General features: G+C 36.8%; 2 protein-coding genes across 18 annotated transcripts in view; one reads left to right on the forward strand and one right to left on the reverse strand.

Annotated features, from left to right (window-relative positions):
* Positions 1 to 2,875, forward strand: part of madd (MAP-kinase activating death domain) — a 63,834-nt gene extending 60,959 nt beyond the window's left edge. For all 13 annotated transcript variants that reach the window (XM_081359753.1, XM_081359765.1, XM_081359759.1 and 10 more), the window contains 2 exons: positions 189 to 235; positions 1,168 to 2,875. In XM_081359753.1, coding sequence (XP_081215879.1) covers positions 189 to 235; positions 1,168 to 1,281 — 161 coding nt within the window. In that variant the 3' untranslated portion in view covers positions 1,282 to 2,875. The remainder of the gene's footprint in view (positions 1 to 188; positions 236 to 1,167) is intronic.
* A 1,325-nt stretch (positions 2,876 to 4,200) lies between these two features.
* On the reverse strand, positions 4,201 to 19,871 carry bbox1 (butyrobetaine (gamma), 2-oxoglutarate dioxygenase (gamma-butyrobetaine hydroxylase) 1). Of its 5 annotated transcripts, none has more exons than XM_081359769.1 (9): positions 19,615 to 19,781; positions 19,145 to 19,193; positions 17,546 to 17,929; positions 16,856 to 16,970; positions 11,567 to 11,765; positions 8,106 to 8,211; positions 6,339 to 6,535; positions 5,804 to 5,970; positions 4,201 to 5,451 (listed from the first exon to the last, which is right to left on the reverse strand). In XM_081359769.1, the coding sequence occupies exons 3-9, from the start codon at positions 17,900 to 17,902 to the stop codon at positions 5,291 to 5,293; spliced, it is 1,302 nt and encodes a 433-aa protein (XP_081215895.1). In that variant the 5' UTR covers positions 17,903 to 17,929; positions 19,145 to 19,193; positions 19,615 to 19,781; the 3' UTR covers positions 4,201 to 5,290. The 5 variants fall into 5 exon arrangements, with proteins under 5 accessions (XP_081215895.1, XP_081215896.1, XP_081215898.1 ...); XM_081359770.1 differs by having other exon boundaries at positions 19,126 to 19,193; positions 19,615 to 19,775; XM_081359772.1 differs by having other exon boundaries at positions 19,094 to 19,193; positions 19,615 to 19,773.
* Positions 19,872 to 20,264: the final 393 nt, after the last annotated feature.

Raw genomic sequence — 20,264 nt, forward strand, 5'->3', positions numbered from 1 at the left:
TCTCTCTCTCTCTCTCTCTCTCTCTCTCTCTCTCTCTCTCTCTCTCTCTCTCTCTCTCCCTCTCTCTCTCTCTCTCTCGCTATCACTCTTTCTTTCTCTCTGTTTCCGCCCCTTGCCCTTGAATAATTCAAATTTGTTATTCCACTGCTGTTGAACTTTTTATTTTGTGTCTTGCACGGGATTTGCAGTTCCTGAAACTAAAGAAGTGGTGATCCATAAATACAAGACTCCTATGGTAAGATTTCAGTATTCATACAATACTGTACACAGTAGGGCTGGGTATCGATACAGATTTTCAGATTCAATCCGATTCACAAGCTCTTAATTCAATTCCGAATCATTCAACTAAACACTATTGATACAAGAACCTTCTACCTTGGTACTGATTCAAACGGATAATGTTTTTTTTTTTTATACTTTTATATTTTTGAATGATTCGTTAATAGGGCAAGCTCATAAGAGTCATTTTTCATGAGTAGTCAAGTCACCTTCATTTGTATAGCACATTATACAGTACAGATTGTTTCAAAGCATCTTCACTGTGATAAACAGGATAATAACAAACAATGATATATCAAATACAGTATGAGACAAATTCAAAGTCTCTACAGAAGACAACCGTGCCATCATTATCCAGCTCAAGTTACTTCAGTGTTGATTCAGTTCAGTTCAGTAACTGTAAAGTTCATCAATTATGAAACGAATTTAATTCAGCTATAAGCAGTTCTACAGAAGACAATGATCTTGTTATTCAGCTCAATTCAGTCAATTCAATAATGTTGCAAAATTCGTGAATTATGAAACAAGTCGAATCAGCTATAAACAAGCTGTGGTGTCATCATCCAGCTCAATTCAGTTCAAGTTAGTCAGTGCGGTCAATCTGATAATATGACTGATTATTAAGTGTCTTTTAAACCCCAACTATGCAAGCCAAAGGCAACAGTGACAAGGAACCCGATCTCCATCAGGTGACTGGTTTCCCTCAAGGCTTTTTTCTCCATATCTCAGTCGCGGGAACACACTGGTCGACCTGGATGTGTTTGATTCACTAAAAAGAACAGGGAAATCCGTGTTTTTACCTAGCCCTACAATACAGTATAGAGTGATATACTTTTTTTCCCCTTTTTCACGTAAATAACTCTGTGTTAACGCTTCTGTCTCAAACAGGCAAATCAGATCTGTTACTCGGTGCTCTGCCTCTTCTCCTACATGGCGGCGGTCAAAGGGAAAGAGTCAGAGGGCAAGCCCAAGATGCTGTCCCCTCGTCCACTACCGAGCTAGCACATTTCTCTCCTACGTTTACTTCAGCCCGCTCCTGAACTCCTGCAATACTCCTGTTCAATACAAGCTGACGCTCTTGCCAAGCTCCTTTTAAGGACCTCTGCTCCTGTACCAATTCACATCTAGATGTATTCACATATTCAACGCATTTGTCCTAAAAGAAACGACCCATTCATTTAATAGATATTATCACGTACCCGATATAGTATTCCAGTCCGACGCTAAAATGCTGGTGTTTCATTCTCATAGTATGTACCAACCAGAACAAGAATAGACTATGAATGCTATTGGTTGGCGCCCTCCCATTTATACACTTTTATTTATTGCAATCGGAGGCATTTGGTTGAATGCACGTCCCATGCGCAGCTCTTGCGAGTTGGCACTGGCATGCCGAGATCAGGCTCTTCAACCTCCTCTGATATCAGTCAACAGGCTGTGTATTTAATATTTATGTGCGAAGTTGTACTGTAAATTCCAGTCTGTTCTGTCTGTTGTGGGTGAAATGTTCAAGTCTTTGCAATCTTGCGCTGCCACGTATGAGGGGTTTGCCTTAACCCTCCGTCCCTTTCCTAAATGTTGGTTTCGCCCTCCTTTACCTGCTGTAAGTGTATCTCTTTAGCTCTTGCCACGTGAGGCTCAAACTACTGTGCTATTTCTGCTGTAAAGTTCCCTGTCTGTGAACTGCTGTGTTAAAATGCATGTCACTTGAAAATAATGAATATTTAAAAAAAGGAAGAAATCTGTACATCCCTGAAGCAATGCTGAAAAAGCAATGGAAATGTTTATGAAAAACTGTAGTTTGTTTTCTAGATGTGCAATACTATCACTAGTGCGTACCAAGAACAAGAGTTCATCCACTGTCCTTTAGTGTCATAATGAGGTGACAGGCATCGCTTCTATGGTTTCTGTTTGTTGCCGTTTTTTGACACAGCAATGAAAATGGCATTATTGATCTAGAAGACAGCTACATTTGGAGATTGTTTGAAAAATGATGGAAAAGTCTTGTCCAAAATGTCTTGTTTGAAGTGTCCTCTTTCTGCTTGTGTGTGTTTGTTAGAAACACAGATGACAAAGAGAGTGTGTGTGTGAGTGTGTGTTCTTAGAGGTGCAAATTTTCTCTGATCATCTCTTCTTGACTACTAGATTGGGCAGTACAACTGTCACATTCACATATTTTAATATTATTTTATGTTTTGCTCACATTTTTAATAATTTACATGTATGAATGTGCACACAAAAATAGCTGTTCTTTTGCGACTCCATTCAGTTCCGTTGTTGTATGCAGACTGTAAATGGCATTGAAAAGCCCACTCACTAATGATTTAGAGATGTAAATAGCACAAAACTGATTTCCCAGAGTCCAAGTCTCCCAAAACGGATGTTTTGAGGTGGACAGTGTATCAGGTCTGTTGTTTGAAAGTGTGAGTGAGAGATACAGTTGCACATTATATTTGGGCTTTCATTTCAGTCTGTATTGTTTAGAACCAGAGGGACAGGAAAGACTAGACATGGATGTAAATATTTCAGCATTTAAAAATATTTATAGAACCTGTACAGCTTTCGCAATATGAAAATAAAAGATGTCCAACCCAAATCTGTGACTGAAAGTAATTTTACTATGTGAATTATAGTTATTATTCAAGCTGTCAACAGCATCACATACTAATTAATTTTTTTATATTAATGGATATTTGCCTCCTAGAATTGATTTTCAGGAGCATTTCAATTTCTATTCATGTCAAATATTTCAATTGACTAACTAGAAAATCAACATCACAACACAAATGTAATGTTGTAAAATAAATACTGATAGAATCGTAATTGAATCACTGTTTTACATTTTGTAGTTCAGTTTCAATTTAGTTTTTTAGTTTTTTTCATTGTAAGACTTGAGAAATTAGAAAATGCTGGGCAGTCTAGTTGAGGAACGACCACTCCCTGAGAAGACCTCTCTTTTGTGAAACTAGCACCACCATTCAGGACGCAAGTCTCACCTAAGCAATCCTAATCTACATCTTTTTCCCTTGACCCCCCATTCCCCTGTTCCCTCTCTCTCTCTCATGCTGAGATCACCTGAAATTCATCCAAACATCTATATGGTTTAATGTGAACAATCATCATACAGTATTATACATGTTTGGTATCATTTGAAATGTCTCAGTGCGACTGGTACAAAGGTCTCATTCCCAAAGAAGTAAACCAAAAGGTAATAAGGTATTTAAGAGTTTAGAGATAGCTCGCACTCAGAGGAGGGTGTGTCTTCCAGGCAAATGGCATCCTGCTCCCAAAAGGTGTAAACTCAATGCGAATTCCCATTGTTAGCAAGTGTTTCCATGTGAAAGAAGTTTCTGCCTATATAATGAAATGCAACAAGAGGCTCAGGGCGATGATTCTGTAACTGAGAGTGTGACCGAGGCTCAGCATCATGTACTTTCTAATGTCAGGTTCACATCTTTTCTCTTTATTCCAGAGCATTTGATGTTTTGTATTTATTATCTTTGAACTGATTATGTAATTGGCATGACGTAATAAATTGTAAACATTTGATTTTATTCTAACTGACTCTGACATTATTTTCAGTATAGAGTTAAAAAGAATAGTCAAACATTCGCTCACATTTAGTGATGCACAGATATCAATAAAACCTTTTCATTTATGGAGTAAGATGAAATAACGAGGTAATGCATATGAAAATTTTTTATTTCATTTAATCAAATTACTTTGCCACGAGGAAAGACGGTGACGCGCAGAAACCTTCCCCGCTGACCGGATGCCTCCATTGGGCCGATTGAGTCGGGCTTACATCATCAAAAGCCTCTTCATTAGCAACATTCAAAAACTGACCTCTGGTATAATCAGAAGATTTATAGCCACAGTATTTGAGCGTTTGTATAAGTACATGAATGACAGAAATATGTCTGGGTATATTATAAATGCGTTTTATTGTCATTTTGAAAAAGAAAAAAAAAAAATCTGTCAGAGTTGCCAAAACATTACAAGTAACCCTTCAGCTCCACCATTTTTATAAACTAATAGCTGCATGAGCTATATTTGCATTGTTGCTGCATTTATACAAATTGGCCAGTTTTCTTTATAAACGTCATATTTGAGGCTTTTCAAGTATCAAATAGCTTAATGTCTACTGCACATGGCAATCAGTACGCACAAGTACTGATCATAATTTAATGAACTATCCAATCTCCATATATCAAAACAGAGATACTTTGTTTCAGACATCAGCTTATAAATATTTTTGTGCCAATTGAAAACATTTTTTTCTCTGCAAAGGTCAATGGCCCATCATTGTCCAAACTACTATTTACAATTCAATACAAGAAAATAAAAATTGAATGGTTCTTTAATCTACGGTAAAATTAAGTGCAAAACAGGAAGAATATAAACAATATTGGTAAAAATCGATGTATATTAAAATGACTGCATTTAAACAGTAGCATAAATCATGATGGCATCATAGTCTTAGAACAATATTTATGTGGAGAAAAGGGAAAAGTACTGACCGTTAGAACAATAAGGCAAAATGTAAGACATCAGAGGTTGGATAAAACAAAGTCTGCCATCTCGGACTTAGAATTGTCACTTTTTATAGCATGGGCCATATGAATGACAAAAACATTGGTGGATTAGACCAATAAATCAATAAACGCACTATTGGTTTAATCTAGTACGATACTTCAGGCAGTTGTCCACACAGAAGCGAAATATTTAGTTCTTAACAAAATTTCAAGTCAAGCCAAAAAAATAAATAATTACTGCGCTTTCCAAGTACTGTAAGTGCAAGAAAGTGCTGGAGACTCAAAGAGCCCCTCAGTAAAAGGCCACGATAATAGAATATATTAACTACAGAAGCCCAAATATCTACTTGGCAAAGCTTAAATGCCCAGCAGAAAATATGCCTAGGATCCAAACCTTTTTAAGGCTTTCTTGAGTTGTTTTTAAAGTTACTGATGACGCACCACTAATGACCGTAGTGTGGAGGATGACCAGATGTCTAGCTGTCTCCACGGACAGTCTTCCGGAGGATCCTGAGACGGGACATGACCTCATCCCAGTCCAGATATGCTCCTTCTAGATGTCTTGAGATCTGACCTCGCGACAGGTAGCTCTTTCGGCCATGCAGCAGACGCCAGTTATCAAAGGTCACCAAGTCACCTGGGCAGAGATCAAATGAACAACCAGCGTCAGTCCCTTAATGGATAAAGTCCCTTAATCTAAATAGATGTGCAAAAAAAGTCTCAATTCCAATGTTGTCATATTTGGTTTAGTAACAAGTATAGCGGCAATGGGGAAGTTTTTAAGGATTCGAATTTGGAATAATTCTAGTAAATGTTTCTGAAAACCTTGGATTTTAAATGGAAAAGTTTGCCAAGCACAGACTGAGCCTAGTCCCAAATACAAAAGCCTTCTAATGTAGAGAAAACCTTAATCTTTGTCTACTGTCAACTATAGTACAAATGTGAGTTAAAACAACCTTAATCTGAAACAGGTAACCGGACGTACTGACCTGGTTCCATTCTGTATGTGAACACATTCTCAGGCCTGCTGAGCAGCTCCACAAAGGCCTTCAGAGACGAGTAGAAAAGCTGAACTTGATGCAGAGGCAGATCCAGCACAGAGTCTCGTGTGGCGTTGTTATAGTTGATCCTCACAACCCGACCGTCAGAGTCCACACTGCACATTACAGACATTTTTGTCAGGATTTATGAGAACTTTACAGTGTCTTGTTGTCGTTTATAAAAGCAACCTGTACAATTCTGTGTTACACTGTAGAAAGCAACTCATACAGGTGTGGATCAACATTAGGATTATCCCTTTATTTGTAAAAAAAATTTGTATCCCTTTATTTGTTCATTTGTAAATATTTCGCACTTGCGAGTTTCAGTTGCACAACTGGCCATGAGATGGTGCCATTTAGTACATTATTGACGTATAGTCGATGATGATTACAAGTGACAAAGCTAATCCATTGCATTAGTTATGCATGATTATGTGAGTGGATGAGGGATGAGTGAGTGTGTATGCGTCACAGTCTGTCTTACTCTATAATGTGGTTTTTGGACTGCACGCTGAAGTCACAGTAGTCGGATCCGCTGTCTGTGAAATCGACCCTGAGAGAGGAGAGGATGTTAAACGCTTCAGGATCTTCTCTCCGGAGCTGCTCCGCCATGTGAAACCCATCAACCACTTCACTCTCACCACCCTGTTCAGCCTGACAGACGCAATGCAGGAACTGGACCTAGACACACACATAAATATATATATACATATACATATATATATATAAAAACCACACACACTCATGTAGGGTGAAGTCAGCCAAAGTGGGACATCAGCTAAATTGGGACAAATAAGCTCTTTGGTGTAGTTCTTAAAAAAATAAAAAAAAATAAAAAAGTGTGATAATGGTGGGTGGTCTGGAAATGTCATAGTACTTCATTTAAAAATCTACATTTGATTGGCCAAATATAAGCCATACAGCATGCGGGTGTGGTGTCCATACATAGTTTAAGTCTAATAAAATTGTTTAAGTCTAATAAAATTGTTAAGGTTTAAATTCTAATGCAAACAGTATTTAAATAGCCTATACTATATACATTTTTATTACATTTGTTCATATGACAATTACATTTTATGCAATGATGTGCAAGTTTCTTCGTTCTATTTAAATATATATATATATATATATATATATATATATATATATATATATATATATATATATATATATATATATATATATATATATATATATATATCAAGTTTTGTTACTGTCCCAATTTCCCTTAATGTGTTAGATAAAATGGGCATTCAGCTAAAGTGGGACATCCTATAAAGTAAAAGATAATAAATTGCTTACTGTGAAAAGTTTTTTGTTTTATTTACAGAAAATGTAACAAAGCTATAGGCAGAAAAGAAAAAAATGGGGGAAAAACATGTCAGCTAAACAGGAGAGGTATCAGTGGAGTGAAGAAAGAATGAAAGGGACGAAGAATGTGTACATGGTAAGACTGGAGGCAGGCCAGGAAACTAAATTTCTTTTTATTTGGCCAGGGCATGGTGTGTTCCAAAATCCACCCTTGAGAAAAGAGTGAAAGGTGTTGTGAGTGGATGTAGTCATGCCATTGGCAGAAAAACAATTGTGTCATAGTCGTCTGAGAAGGAACTATAGCAAGCATGTAAAAAGCTTCTTTTGCAAAGATGTGAAGAAAAAAAAAAAAAAAAAGCTAATGGATTTAAATGGTTTTCTGAACAAAACAACAAAGCAGGTTATTACTGGTTCCAAGACATTTTAAAAAAGGAGCCCAGAGTTGTGCATGAAACATCATCATCATCATCATCAACACAATCCGCTAGTGAGTATGTTTTAATGAACTTACTCTTTTACATTTTGAAAAAATTCTATTAAAAAAGGATTTGTACAATATCCTGTTGTAAGCAATTGTATTATCTAAGCATAAACTGGATGAAAAAGTGCGTCCCACTTTACCAATTGCATTGTCCCAAATTTACATCAAAACGGCTGTATAAAAATGGGTTCTTATCATGTTTGAATCTCTGTATATAAAAAAAAAACACCCATATTCCTTAAAAAAAAAACAGTTGAAGATACAAGAGACATTGAGCATTTGTTTAAAACATTAATAGTGTAGGTAGAATAATTTATTTGTATTTAATACACAGTTTACCAAAAAGTGTGCCAATTTTGTTTATATATTGTGTGTGTGTGTGCGTGTGCGTGCGTGTGTGTGTGTGCGTGTGCGTGCGTGTGCGTGTGTGTGTGCGTGTGCGTGTGTGTACACACTCACCCCAGGTGGATGGTGCAGAGCAGGGTAATCTGTGTGCAGGCTCAGCTCTCCAGAAGTGTACGCAACATTGTTAGCCTTGGGCTTGTCCTGCACTTGCCACGTGTGTCTGTGAAAGCACAGGGGGGGACAGTGGATCAGAACAGGTGACCATGGCTATGTAAAGTTTTACTGCATCTCTCCATGTATTTATTGTAGGAAACCACAGCTGTAAAATGCTTTCTTGATTTAGTACCATCTTGGGAGTACAGAGTAAATTTAAAGACTAAGGAATCACTGCAATGAACAAAGCAGACACTTTTGTTATGGCAACACTGCGAGAACGTAGTGATTTTTTGGGTGGTGAATTCTTGATGAACCTGCTCACTCCAAAAAAAAAAAAAAAAAAAGAAATAAGTCAAATAAATGTAACAATTGTATTGAATCAGTATCTGTTTTTGAATAAAAACATACATTTACTTACAGAAGCAAAACGAGCTTCTGATAATAAAACTCGTTTTCATAAAATAAATCTAATATTTATATATATCATAATTATTTTTCCTATTTTCCCCAATGACAAGTTTTTTTTTTTCTTGTTTTAAGCCTAAATTGTTCGATTTATGCTTTAAAAAAGTTCAATGAGGTATGAAAAATTCACTTTTTATATTCTATACCCGGATGATGCACTTATTTAACTGAAAAGTTTAATAAAAAAAATGAAGTGTGGAATGTTGGACACTTCATTGACTCAACTGTTTCAGCTTTAATTATGTAGCAGAAAGGGAGGGGTTATCAGACTGTGAAGCTGGATGACAAAACAGTACTTTAGTGCAGTTTGTTAAAGTATCTTAAATAATAAAAAAGCACATTTAGATTATGAAATGATGTTACAGTAGTTGTTGTATCAAGTTTGCTTATCCAGAGCTAGCTGAACTAACAGAATGATTCAGTTCCTAATGAGACACTATTTGAAATTTGACTGTTTGACTCTGTGCCCAAAAAAGGCAGGCGTGTTAGCACAAACCTATAGAGAAATATAAGACCTACATAAAAGACAATTTCCTCCTGTTATCGAACTGAAGGAACAGGGAATCATGGAAGAGGGGTACAGTAAGTGTGGCTTTTTTAAACTGAAATGAGGCAGATTAGTGGTCTCAATAAGATAGTTAAGACTGTATTAGACCAGAAGGAACCATGAGAACTTTATGCAATCCTCCATGAGAGACACACCACGGTCTCCTCTTTCAACCAGATCCCTAGCCAATGAAGTCTTGATTTGGCAGATGCAATGCTTTTTGTTCCAGTCTGGGTCAGGTGAAGCTAATTTTTGGCCAGTTTGACTGAGCTCCTGGGACTAGCATGGTGTTAAATCACTTAGCCTGTCACTTAACAGGTGTCAGCTGAGAGGAGGCTCACATGCAGGACTTTGTGCTTGCAGCCAGAGGCTCACGTTGTGCCTGTTCCTGTTCTCTCTTCTCTCCAGATCCTCTATCTGTCTGTCCCAGACTGTGATTTCCATACACTCATCCTTCCCTGAATTTTTCTCTGTATGTTCTAATGAAAGGCTTTGTTGTCTGGCAAGAAAAATAAATCAGATTTGTATTGGTTTAAAATGGTTTGACTTTGGGCTCACTAATAATCTTCCAGTAAATCTAGAGCAAATGGAACAAGTTTAATTGACTGTAAAGCAAGGCTCTTTCACATCATCTCTCATTTAGATGCTCTCAGAGGCAGTTTTCTGAAAACGGAATATTGTTCTGATTGTTGGCCAAAAGCTTTCAAATGATGGTAGACAGATGACTCATTCCGTGATATCCATGGTGATCTTTTACGGAACAGCCTTATGGATCGGCTCTATGGTTGCATTACCAATTTGACACACTACTTCACTCCCAGGTCAAAAGCCAAGATGTGTGCGGCAGAAACAGACATATTTTACCTTTATCTGTAGTCTAGTCTAACTGAAAAATAGTTTTTAGCCTTGCCTTTAAAATAGCTTTTAGTCTTTCTTAAAATGCTGTAAAAGTTCAAGAAAGCTAGCTTATACTGTATATACGCGTATGTATAGCCTAGAGTCAGTAAGATTTTTTTTTAATAAATTAATATTTTTATTCAACAAGGATGCATGAAGTTAATCAAAAGTGACAGTAAAGACATTTAATATTAGAAAAGATACTTTTTCAAATAAATGATGTTCTTTTGAACTTTCTGTTCATCAAGAATTATGAATGGAATGCATCATGGTTTCCACAAAAATATTTATCAGCACAAACGTTTTCAACATTGATAATAAATATTTCTTGAGCACCAAATCAGCATACCAGAATGATTTTTGAAGGGTCATGTGACAGCTTTGCAATCACATGATTAAATTACATTTTAATATATATTATATTGAAATAGAAAATTATTATTTTACATTGTAATTATATTTTAATAATTATTTCATACAAAACAGTAAAAAGTAGTATGTCTGAATTCACAATACTTATACAGTAAAAGAGTAGGCAAAAAGTACCCGGATGACCCACTACTTTTGGCGAGATTCTGAAGTGTGCATTTGATGGACACTTTACTATCCCATGAGGCCACGGGAGAGGATTTGTGAATGACAGTGACGCAAATGGCGAACCTGGCGAATGTAACACGTCCAGATTACATTCATACTACACACATTCAAACTATATAGAACATACTTTTTTTTAGCTGTCGTGAAATAATTACTTATTCAAAATAAGTACCTACTCAAGAGAGTATGGGATTTGGGACGCAGCCTAGGTCCTTTAAATGGCCTTGTATTCCTTGGCCGTTGGAAAGAATCCTCAGACCTAATGAGACGGGTGCCCATACCACTACAGACCCCCTACCATGTTTTGAGGGACTTTTTCATTTCCTTCAATTATAAACCTGTCCAGATGTAAAGCATTAAGGTGAAAGATCAGACCACATTACTCATCACACCATATTCCGTTTTCCATGACTGATGGGTTTGTGCCCTTTGCAGCAGGTTATTTGTCTTTGTAGATCTTGGAGTGAGAATGACAGTTCTGGCATAATTGGCAGTTTTGCCCAGTTTTTGGTGTAAACAGAGTCACAGATGTTCAAAATCAGTGTAACAATTTCTGAAACGGTATTTTTGAGAAACTAACTGTACTGCCTGCGACCACTGTTTGGAATGCGCATAATTATTTTTCATATAGTTTCCAGTGACAGATTACATACATTTGCACTATACAAATAGGCAGTCAAAGAACCACCAAGAAGATTTTCAAACCGTTCTTGATCATGAGGTAAGTACTAATGTCAGCAGTATAAGAATGACTCCTAATACTACAATATTTCTCAAAAAAGTCTGCACTATTAAAATGACTGTATTTGCAACTTCTGTTTGTGTCTTTGCTCAATAATCCAATTGTTAAATCAATCTAAATATAGACATTGCACTGCTTTCATTAGAGAACAGCCAAAGCTACAGACCGTACCCGTAAAAGGTGAGGCGTAGATAGCCGATTCTCTGGCTCAGCCTGGCCACCTGGCCCTTCTCCGCTGGAGCCCCCCTCAGGTAGACGATGCCAATGCGCCGCAGAGCCTCCAGCCAGGCCAGAGCAGCCTTGTCATCATGTAGAACCTCCTGGAAGTCGGCTGTGGGGATCTGCAGACCAGAATCCCAATACTCACGCTCTGAAACACAGATACAACATCACAAAGCAATTACACAACTAGAATGACCCTTTCTTTTACTTTCATTTAATTCAACGTTCTTTCATGGAAACCAGCCTCTTAGACTGAACTAGCTGAAAGTTTTCCACTCCTGGAAAACCGAGGTCCTGAACTACAATCATTACACCATAACAAGGATTCCCAAACGGTTTTTGTCAGCCAAGCCCATTAACTAAAATGTTTAAAAGGGGTAAGATAAATTTCAATAATGTAAAAACACAATTGCATGATCAAAGTCGGTTAGTAGTCACATGACATGCAGGTAAATAAATATAAACATAAAATGATTTTTATATTTTTATGATTTGATTAATTATTTGCTTTTCATCAACTCACAAACCTCCAACAGTTCCCCCACGAACCTCTATTTGGGAAATTCTGCATTGGAAGGTCCAGTGGCAAATTACAAAGCAGTCAACAATGACTAAAGTCTACATTAGTATTTGGGAATGATTTCAGCATTACTCAAAAAGTAGCTAAAATCTTTTCCAAGCTAAACATGTTTCTCTCTATCTTTCCTATCTCTGTTACTCGTTCTCCTAGCACCCTGATTTACAATGCAAATAAACACATGATAGAAACTTCTCACTTACTGTATAACCATCACTAATGTCTTTCTTCACATAATGAAGGATTGTGAGTGTGTGTGCATGTCAGGGTTGAGGCCAGAACACATTGGTCAGAACACTGTGTGAGGGCCTGCATGTTTGACTGTGAAGGAATACTGCTGGAAAACTCTAGTTCTTATGTCTACTTCCACTGACGGCCTCTAGAGAAGTGTGCATGTGTGAGCACTGCAAGCACATTATGCCTGTAATTCACTGCCTTTATGCAGTGGAAGCATTTTTCAGCCCTGCACTTCCTTTTCAGATTCTCTCAATTTAGAAAACTGTTCCACTGGATACATTGTCACAGTAAAGACTTCAGAGACAATATAGTTTAGGACCAACAACTAAAAGAAAAATACTTCCCACCAATTAAGTAATTTTCCCCAATTAAAGAAGTCACATTCAAAAGTTTGGGGTCAATACGAGTTAAAAAAAGGAAATAAATACTTTTGTTCAGCAAAAATGCATTCAATTGATCAGTGACAATAAAGACATTTACAATGTTACATGAGAAATACTGTTCATTTGAACTTTTTCATCAACTTATCATACAGTAACATTGATAAATTGATAAATGTTTCCACAAAAACATTAAGCACCAAAACTGTTTTCAACATTGATAATAAAAGGAATGTTTCTTGAGCACCAAAGCAGCATATTAGATTGATTTCTGAAGGATCATGTGACACTGAAGACTGGAGTAATAGTTGCCATTACTGGAATAAATATATTAATTAAATATTTTACAATATTACAGTTTGACTGTATTTTTGATCAGATAAATGCTGCCCTGTTCAATCTGGCAGCTATTGTTCTATCTTGCTGTTACAAATTTCCTTTTTCATAGAGGCATCGGCCATTTGTTTACTATCGAATTCACATTAGCTGGACTAGCCTGAAAAATGTCCTCAACTTTTTTTTTAGTTGAGTTTTTTTTTTTTTTTATGAGTTCAGCTTAAGAAGCTTGGCCACCCATCTGACTAACTAAAATACTATGCTGTTAATAGTAACCCATAGTTATAATAAAATGTGTAGTTTTAAAATGACAAAATGCAGAGACCTTATTGCTAAAAACGTCATGGTATACACTGACAGAAGTATGAATATGCAATCATATAAACATGCAATCAAGCTAATGCAAACAAAACCAAAATTATCTGACACGCAAGGCTGAGAAAATACCCACAATCTCCCTCTAATATTAAGGCCCTGGAATGAGTTTGAAAGAGAGAGAGAGAGTGTGTGCGAGAGAGCTGGGCACTGGGCCCAGGGTGAAGTGGTTCAGTCGGTCCAGGTCAGTAGTGTTCAGCTCTTATAACCGTGTAATGCTCAATAATCTCTGTCTCACTGACATACTATGGTTTCCTGGCAGGGCTGATGTCGACTTCAGAGCCAGCCGAGATTAATATAATGTTATCATTCTATCCAGCTGGTGCCTCTGAGACACTTTAATAAAAATTTACATTATTTTTCAATGACCCTTTCAGTCTCTAAAACAGACGGAAACACATTTATGCACACAAAGGCAAGCAGGAAAAGAAAGGTGTCAGCTTATGTGTGTCTGAACAGTTTCCATCAGCATTGCCTCTGTGAGTTTTCCAGCTATGGTAATGTGAAGCTGTGGCTGCTGCTGGCAGACCGTTATGTCCAGTCAAACTCTGTCAACAGAGTCCCTACTGAGAGCTCAGCACAGAGCAGAGTTCACTAAGAACAGGACAGACAGAAGCTCTCAACCAGAGTACAAACCACTTACAGCAATCATTTTCTGGGTTTGGAAAATGGATTTAAATGATTTGAATAGCTCAAATTACATATGCGCAGCATCCTGTGCGCTTCTCAAATAAATTAAGTAAGACACCCCATTTGAGTCAAGCGATTAGTTTTCCATAAACCATTTGGAAAAATAAGGTTTTAAACTACTTCAACTGTTATTTAAGTCATCTTAATCTTTGGTCTGTGTCAGTGTGGTCTTTTTCTGTGTGGGAAGGGCGAACTGTTTTTCATCTAATGCAGCAATGTGATGGTTTGGCTATTTTGAATTTAGATGAGAACAATGTGGTCTTGGTGCTCTGAAGGATCATGATGTCATGGGATACATGATGTCATCTGAACCAGGACATGTTGTAACTGCAGTAAAGAACACTTGTGCCCTCTTGTAAATGGGACACTAAACATCAACACTAGAAAACTCCTTTAAGTAATTCAGTTCACTGGGGCATAAAATCCTACTGTGAGCTGTATACTTTCAAGAAAAAAAGAAAAAGAAAATAATCAAAAGGCTTTATCATAATGACATAATTAATGAGCCTAATTACCTATTCTCTCCAAACTCTTATATACTGTGGTAACACTTTACTTGAAGGGGTGTGCATAAGACTGACATCACAGCTTCATAATCATGGCATGACACATGTCATGAATATGACACAGGTTTTATGCATGTTTATGACAACTGTCATTAAGTGTCATTTGCTCAGTTATGACATTTTTTATGCAAATATGACATTGTTTGAGATTTCTTTGTTATGACAACTTGACATAAACCAATACATCATAACCTGTCATAAATGTGTCATAAACATGACATAGCAGATTAATGATCAAACTTAAGAAACTACTTAGCTTTATGGGTTAACATTACATTCAACTGTCATGTGGTTGGTTTTGACATTGGCTGTCATGAGGCCATTATAACTGTCATGAATATATTTCTGACCACTTTTTTTCCAGTATTCCAGTATTAGTTATAAAATAATTTGACAGTATTAACACTTAATGACAAATTAAATTCGTATCACTGTAGTTGAGGTCAAGAAAAATATTCATGACACTGTTATAAAATTATTTGATAAAGTGTTAACACTTAATGACATTTTAATGACACATTCAACTTGTACCACTGGAAAAAAAAAAGTGGTCAGTAATATAATGTAATGTTAACCCATAAAGCTAAGTAGTTTCTTAAGTTTGATGATTAATCTGCTATGTCATGTTTATGACATATTTATGACAAGTTATGTTGTCTTGGTAATGTTAAGTTGTCATGACAAAGACACTGACAGGTTATGATGTATTAGTTTATGTCAAGTTGTCATAACAAAGACATCTCAAACAATGTCATCTTTGCATTAAAAATGACATTACTGAGCGAATGACACTTAATGACAGTTGTCATTATCTTGCATAGAACCTCCTTCATATTCATGATTATGAAGGTGTCATGTCAGTCTTATGCACACCCCTTCAAGTAAAGTGTTACCAAATATATACATTATAATCATTTAAAATAGCTGTTTTCCATTTGAAGATTTTAAAATGTAATTTTCCTGTGATGGCAAAGCTGAATTTTCAGCATCATCAGTCTTCAGTGTCACATGATACTTCAGAAATCATTCTAATGTGCTGATTTCATGCTCAAGACACTCCATGGAGGACACATTAGTTGTCTACAACTGGTGCTAACCAGTCAGGAAATGGCTAATTCCGGATTACTGCCCAAGACAGACATATTATTGCAAGGTGTGTGCTTTACAGACCTCGTTCAGGCAGATTGAAGCAAGTTTATATGGGAGGTCTTAAAACAAGTGGCAGAACCGTCATATTATGTGCCAGTTAAGGAGCTTTGTTAAACACATGCAAACCTTGTGTGTTTTACACCTCAGCTGGAAGCAGACACTTGCGATGTGTAGTCTATGCTTTAAACTGTGGACATTTATTGGTTGTCTTTCACTGTTTTAGGGGGCACGAGGGGATGCCTTTTGTGCCTTTAAACTAAACAGCAGCATAATTTCCTAAACTTTAGAGAGAAAATCACAAAGTTGAAAACAACAGTAAAATCTGTAAAACTAAAGAACATTTGTGGTGAGCAGAATCTGTTTCAAAGCCCCAATGACATGCATTCATTTAGAAAATCTAATCTTAAAATCTCAAATATGTGCAGGATGCTTGTTCTGGCAGACACATTGCTCAACCACGGCATCCCTCAAGAGCAGTGTATAAGCACAACAGCTCACTCTTCTCAAATGGCCTTAAATCTTTATTCCATGTGGCAGGAAGTGGAAAAAGTCTTTCCACTCAGGGGTGATTCTGGGGAGACATGCCTGCACACTACAAAAGTAACTGCGGTCCAGACCACACGTGCAACAGATTAATTAAAATAACGCACAAATATTAGCCTACATGAGTGCATTTCAACTGTATATTAATTCATTAATATAAATGAAATTAATTCAATGCTAGTATTGTTAATCAGAAAAGTATACAGTTATTATTTTATAAGTTTATTATTTTATATGAATAAACTTCAATATGGTATATGAAACAAATGTAATGGCCATACATTATAAACCATAGAAAGATTAGAGATGCATATACTGTAGGTGAATAGAGATGGCTAATACAAAGATTAAGGCAACAAAGACAAACAGATAATGATGAACTCACCATTAAGGAAGAGCTCCTCTTGCAGAGCCTGTCTTGCCTCAGAGGAAAAACACCGTTTCTTCAGCCAGTCAGGATCAAACTCACTACTGTGCTGATCAGGCCAAGTTATGGACACCTATAATGAGTTTCATGAAAACAGGTTTAAGGATTATTGGACTATGACTTATATTTAAACTTGGTTGAAAAGACCAGCATACGCAAAAATAAAGGTTCCATAAGGGGGTTTTCGCAGGCATGCCATAGAAGAACCATTTTGGGTTCCTGAAAGAACCTTTCAGTGATCAGTTCTTAAAATAACCATTTATTCTTGTGTAAAGAATAAATTATTTTTACTATAAAGAGCTATTTGGGCACTGTTCTCATTTACTCACGCTCATTTCGTTTCATACTTGAATATCAAGCTTCATAAATGACATAAAAGCACTTCAGTTGATGGGAAGATTAGCAGTGAATAAACCAGGAAAACAGCACAAATAAGGACTACCTAAATGCTTATGTAATGCAGCAGCTTTAGTCCCCATCTACTTTCATTATATTCAAAAGAGCAGTGTGGACATTCTGCACATCATCTTTTTACAGAACATTCAGCAGAACATCTTTATTCCCATTTGAATTGACATGATTACTAAATGATAACAAATTTCTATTTAGGATGAACTATCCCTTTAAGCTTTGCTCACCAAGACCAACCTTATTGTCCATCAGCTGGACTTGGTCCATTCCGGTGTGCACGTCCAGATCTGACATCAGCAGCCTGCGTGCTTGCGCTGACTGCAGCGTGCAGAGAGGACACTGGCAGTTATCCCTCAGCCAGGTGAACGGATACAGACTACAACTCCCATCATCCCAATCGATCTGCAGTAGTCTCTCCTGATCCAGTGCCCGGGCCTGCCTCACTCCGAGACTCCCCCCAGTGAAGGGCAGAGGAGCCGCTGCCAGTGTCTGATTCCCAGTATGAGGCGTCTTGATCAGTTGAGGACGACTGTGTGTCCCTTTAAGAGCCTGGAAAGCACCTCTGGACACCCAGCGAGTAAGAGAGGACAACATCCTGATCCGTGAGTTGCTGCTGCTAGTCTGAGGACACAGAAAGTATAAGGTTATTATGTTCATATAACATCCACACCCCTTCACATCCTCTTGTACCCAATAATGATTCACCACAGCAGAATGTACTGTTGTAAACAATAAATATGAATGATGCACAGGTGTGTCAAAGGTGTGTCTTAAGAATCATATTTTGAAAGCAGTCTCTGAAGTTCATCAAGGCTACATTTATTTGATCAAATATACAGTATTTTTGTGACATATTCAACTTTTTTCAGGTTTTTTTTTTTTCATTAATAGAAAGTAAAACAACAGCAATTATGTAAAAATGTATTTTGTTGTAACATTATAAATGTATTTACTGTCACTTTTGATCATTTTAATGCATCCTTGTTAAATAAAAGTATTAATTTCTTTAAAGTAAACATCTTACTGGCTCAAAACATATGAACAGTACTTAAATAGAAAAATAAATGTAAACAGAAGGCAGGTGACTGGCAGTTTATTGTGCTGTTGGTCTGACCGTCCAAAAGCTGAGCCAGCTCTTGATGAATGATTACTGCAGTTACATCATCCAGATCTGACTTATCTGAATGACTGTCAGGGCGCTTATCTTTGACAACACTAAATACAATATAAATACACAGTCTTACATCAAAGAAACCAAGATTAAAGCGAGCTAAGGTGACTTGATGACTTTAGCACTGCCACACTAATCAAACTATGACTGAATGAACTCTGCACTTCACCTTTACTTGCACTAGTAAGAAGAATTTGACTCTTTCATGTGGAACATTTCAAAGAAACAATCAAGGCTACCTTTGTGCTGTGTTTCATAACCCAACAATAATAAAAACAATAAATTGTTTTATGTAAATTTTAGAATGTCAAATTATTTTATTCTGTTGATAGCTGTGGTTTCTTGTGAGATTTATACACCTAACATTGCATTATTCTAATAATGTATGAGAATACAGTCATTTCAATACAAAGTAAGTATTTTTGGCTTTACAGATACCATGTTATCTTTATAATGCTTACCATTTTCCTCACACATTAGCCTACGAATGGGTTTTTATACATGAAAATACATAGACCTAGCTTGTCTATCAGGCAGCAATGCAATAATCACATTTGTGGGTCCATGATAAAATAAATATAATAAACAATATGTTCAGTGTATCGTAAACAGACCTTTGAGCATTGGTTATGTAATGTGCAAGCACCTTAGCTCATGTGACCTACATGTCTCAGGGAGCACGGAAGTAGGTGAAAGATCACCACTCCATTCCCCCTGCAAACAAACACATTGCCTCCAGCGTTACGACAGCACGTACACACACACACACATTATAGTTGCCATGGAACAGAAATCAAACCAACTTCAAAATGTATTGTCTTTATGTAGACTTGATAGCTAAATATGTATCTGCCTTTGTTATTTCCGGGTATTTTAGCACTCTTTCTAGCGCTCTTTAGTAAATAAACAGTGAAGCAACTGACAGAAGGTCTATCCTACAGGTAGCCTAATGATATATTACACGGCCCATTTGAAGCGTAACCTAATAAACACAACAACGATATCGATCTTTCTTTTATTAGTCAAACATGATACACGCGAACTTCCGTTTATTACATAGAATTCAGCTACCATATTTAATTTTCGTTATTTAAATTTGATGAGAAATGAGAGAAAAATACAAGCAGACACTTACCGTGAAGACGTGGGTAATGTAGCCGCGGTAATTTCAGCCTTATATAGTGCTGAGAAGCGTGAGAACTCAATGTGCTGGAAGTAGGTGAAGGTTCACAGAGGCTATAGCGCTGCTGCTGCTGCTGCACACACACACATTCACTGGATCATCATAATGTGTGTGTGTGTGTGTGTGTGTGTGTGTGTGTGTGTGTGTGTGTGTGTGTGTGTGTGTGTGTGTGTGTGTGTGTGTGTGTGTGTGTGTGCTGCACTGGATCTGACTCTTGGCCAAAATTACGTGCGGCTTTGCTCGACAACTGTTCTTTTCAATGCTTGTTTTTGTAACTGCATTTTATTGGAGCTGGCATGTGGATTTGGCTATTATACATATTTAAAGGAATATGTAGGCCTACCACACATTTGTAAACATAAATATATTAAACTGCATTAGGCTAGGCCATACTAGGCTACAGTAGCCTAAAGTAGCCTAAGGTTATTTGAAGATCAGCAGTAATGATTTCGTTTTTGATTACACAATAATGTTGAATCAACTTTTTTTATGTAAAAAAAAATGAACAAATATAAATCATATCAGAACTTTTGCACCTTTTACAACCTCTGCAATGAAAACCAAACTGATATTCAGAGAAAAAACTAACTGCATAAAGACAT

Source organism: Scardinius erythrophthalmus (assembly GCF_964197995.2).
Source record: "Scardinius erythrophthalmus genome assembly, chromosome: 2".
Classification (NCBI taxonomy): domain Eukaryota; kingdom Metazoa; phylum Chordata; class Actinopteri; order Cypriniformes; family Leuciscidae; genus Scardinius; species Scardinius erythrophthalmus.

Bases quoted from the DNA above. Each gene is read 5' to 3' on its own strand.
- bbox1 (XM_081359771.1), bottom strand. From the start codon at position 17,902: ATGTTGTCCTCTCTTACTCGCTGGGTGTCCAGAGGTGCTTTCCAGGCT. The intron at 16,971-17,545 runs GTTGGTCTTGGT...AACTCATTATAG, and splicing joins TCCAGCTGATGGACAATAAG to GTGTCCATAACTTGGCCTGA. The intron at 5,971-6,338 runs GTAAGACAGACT...TGTAATGTGCAG, and splicing joins TCCAAAAACCACATTATAGA to TGTGGACTCTGACGGTCGGG.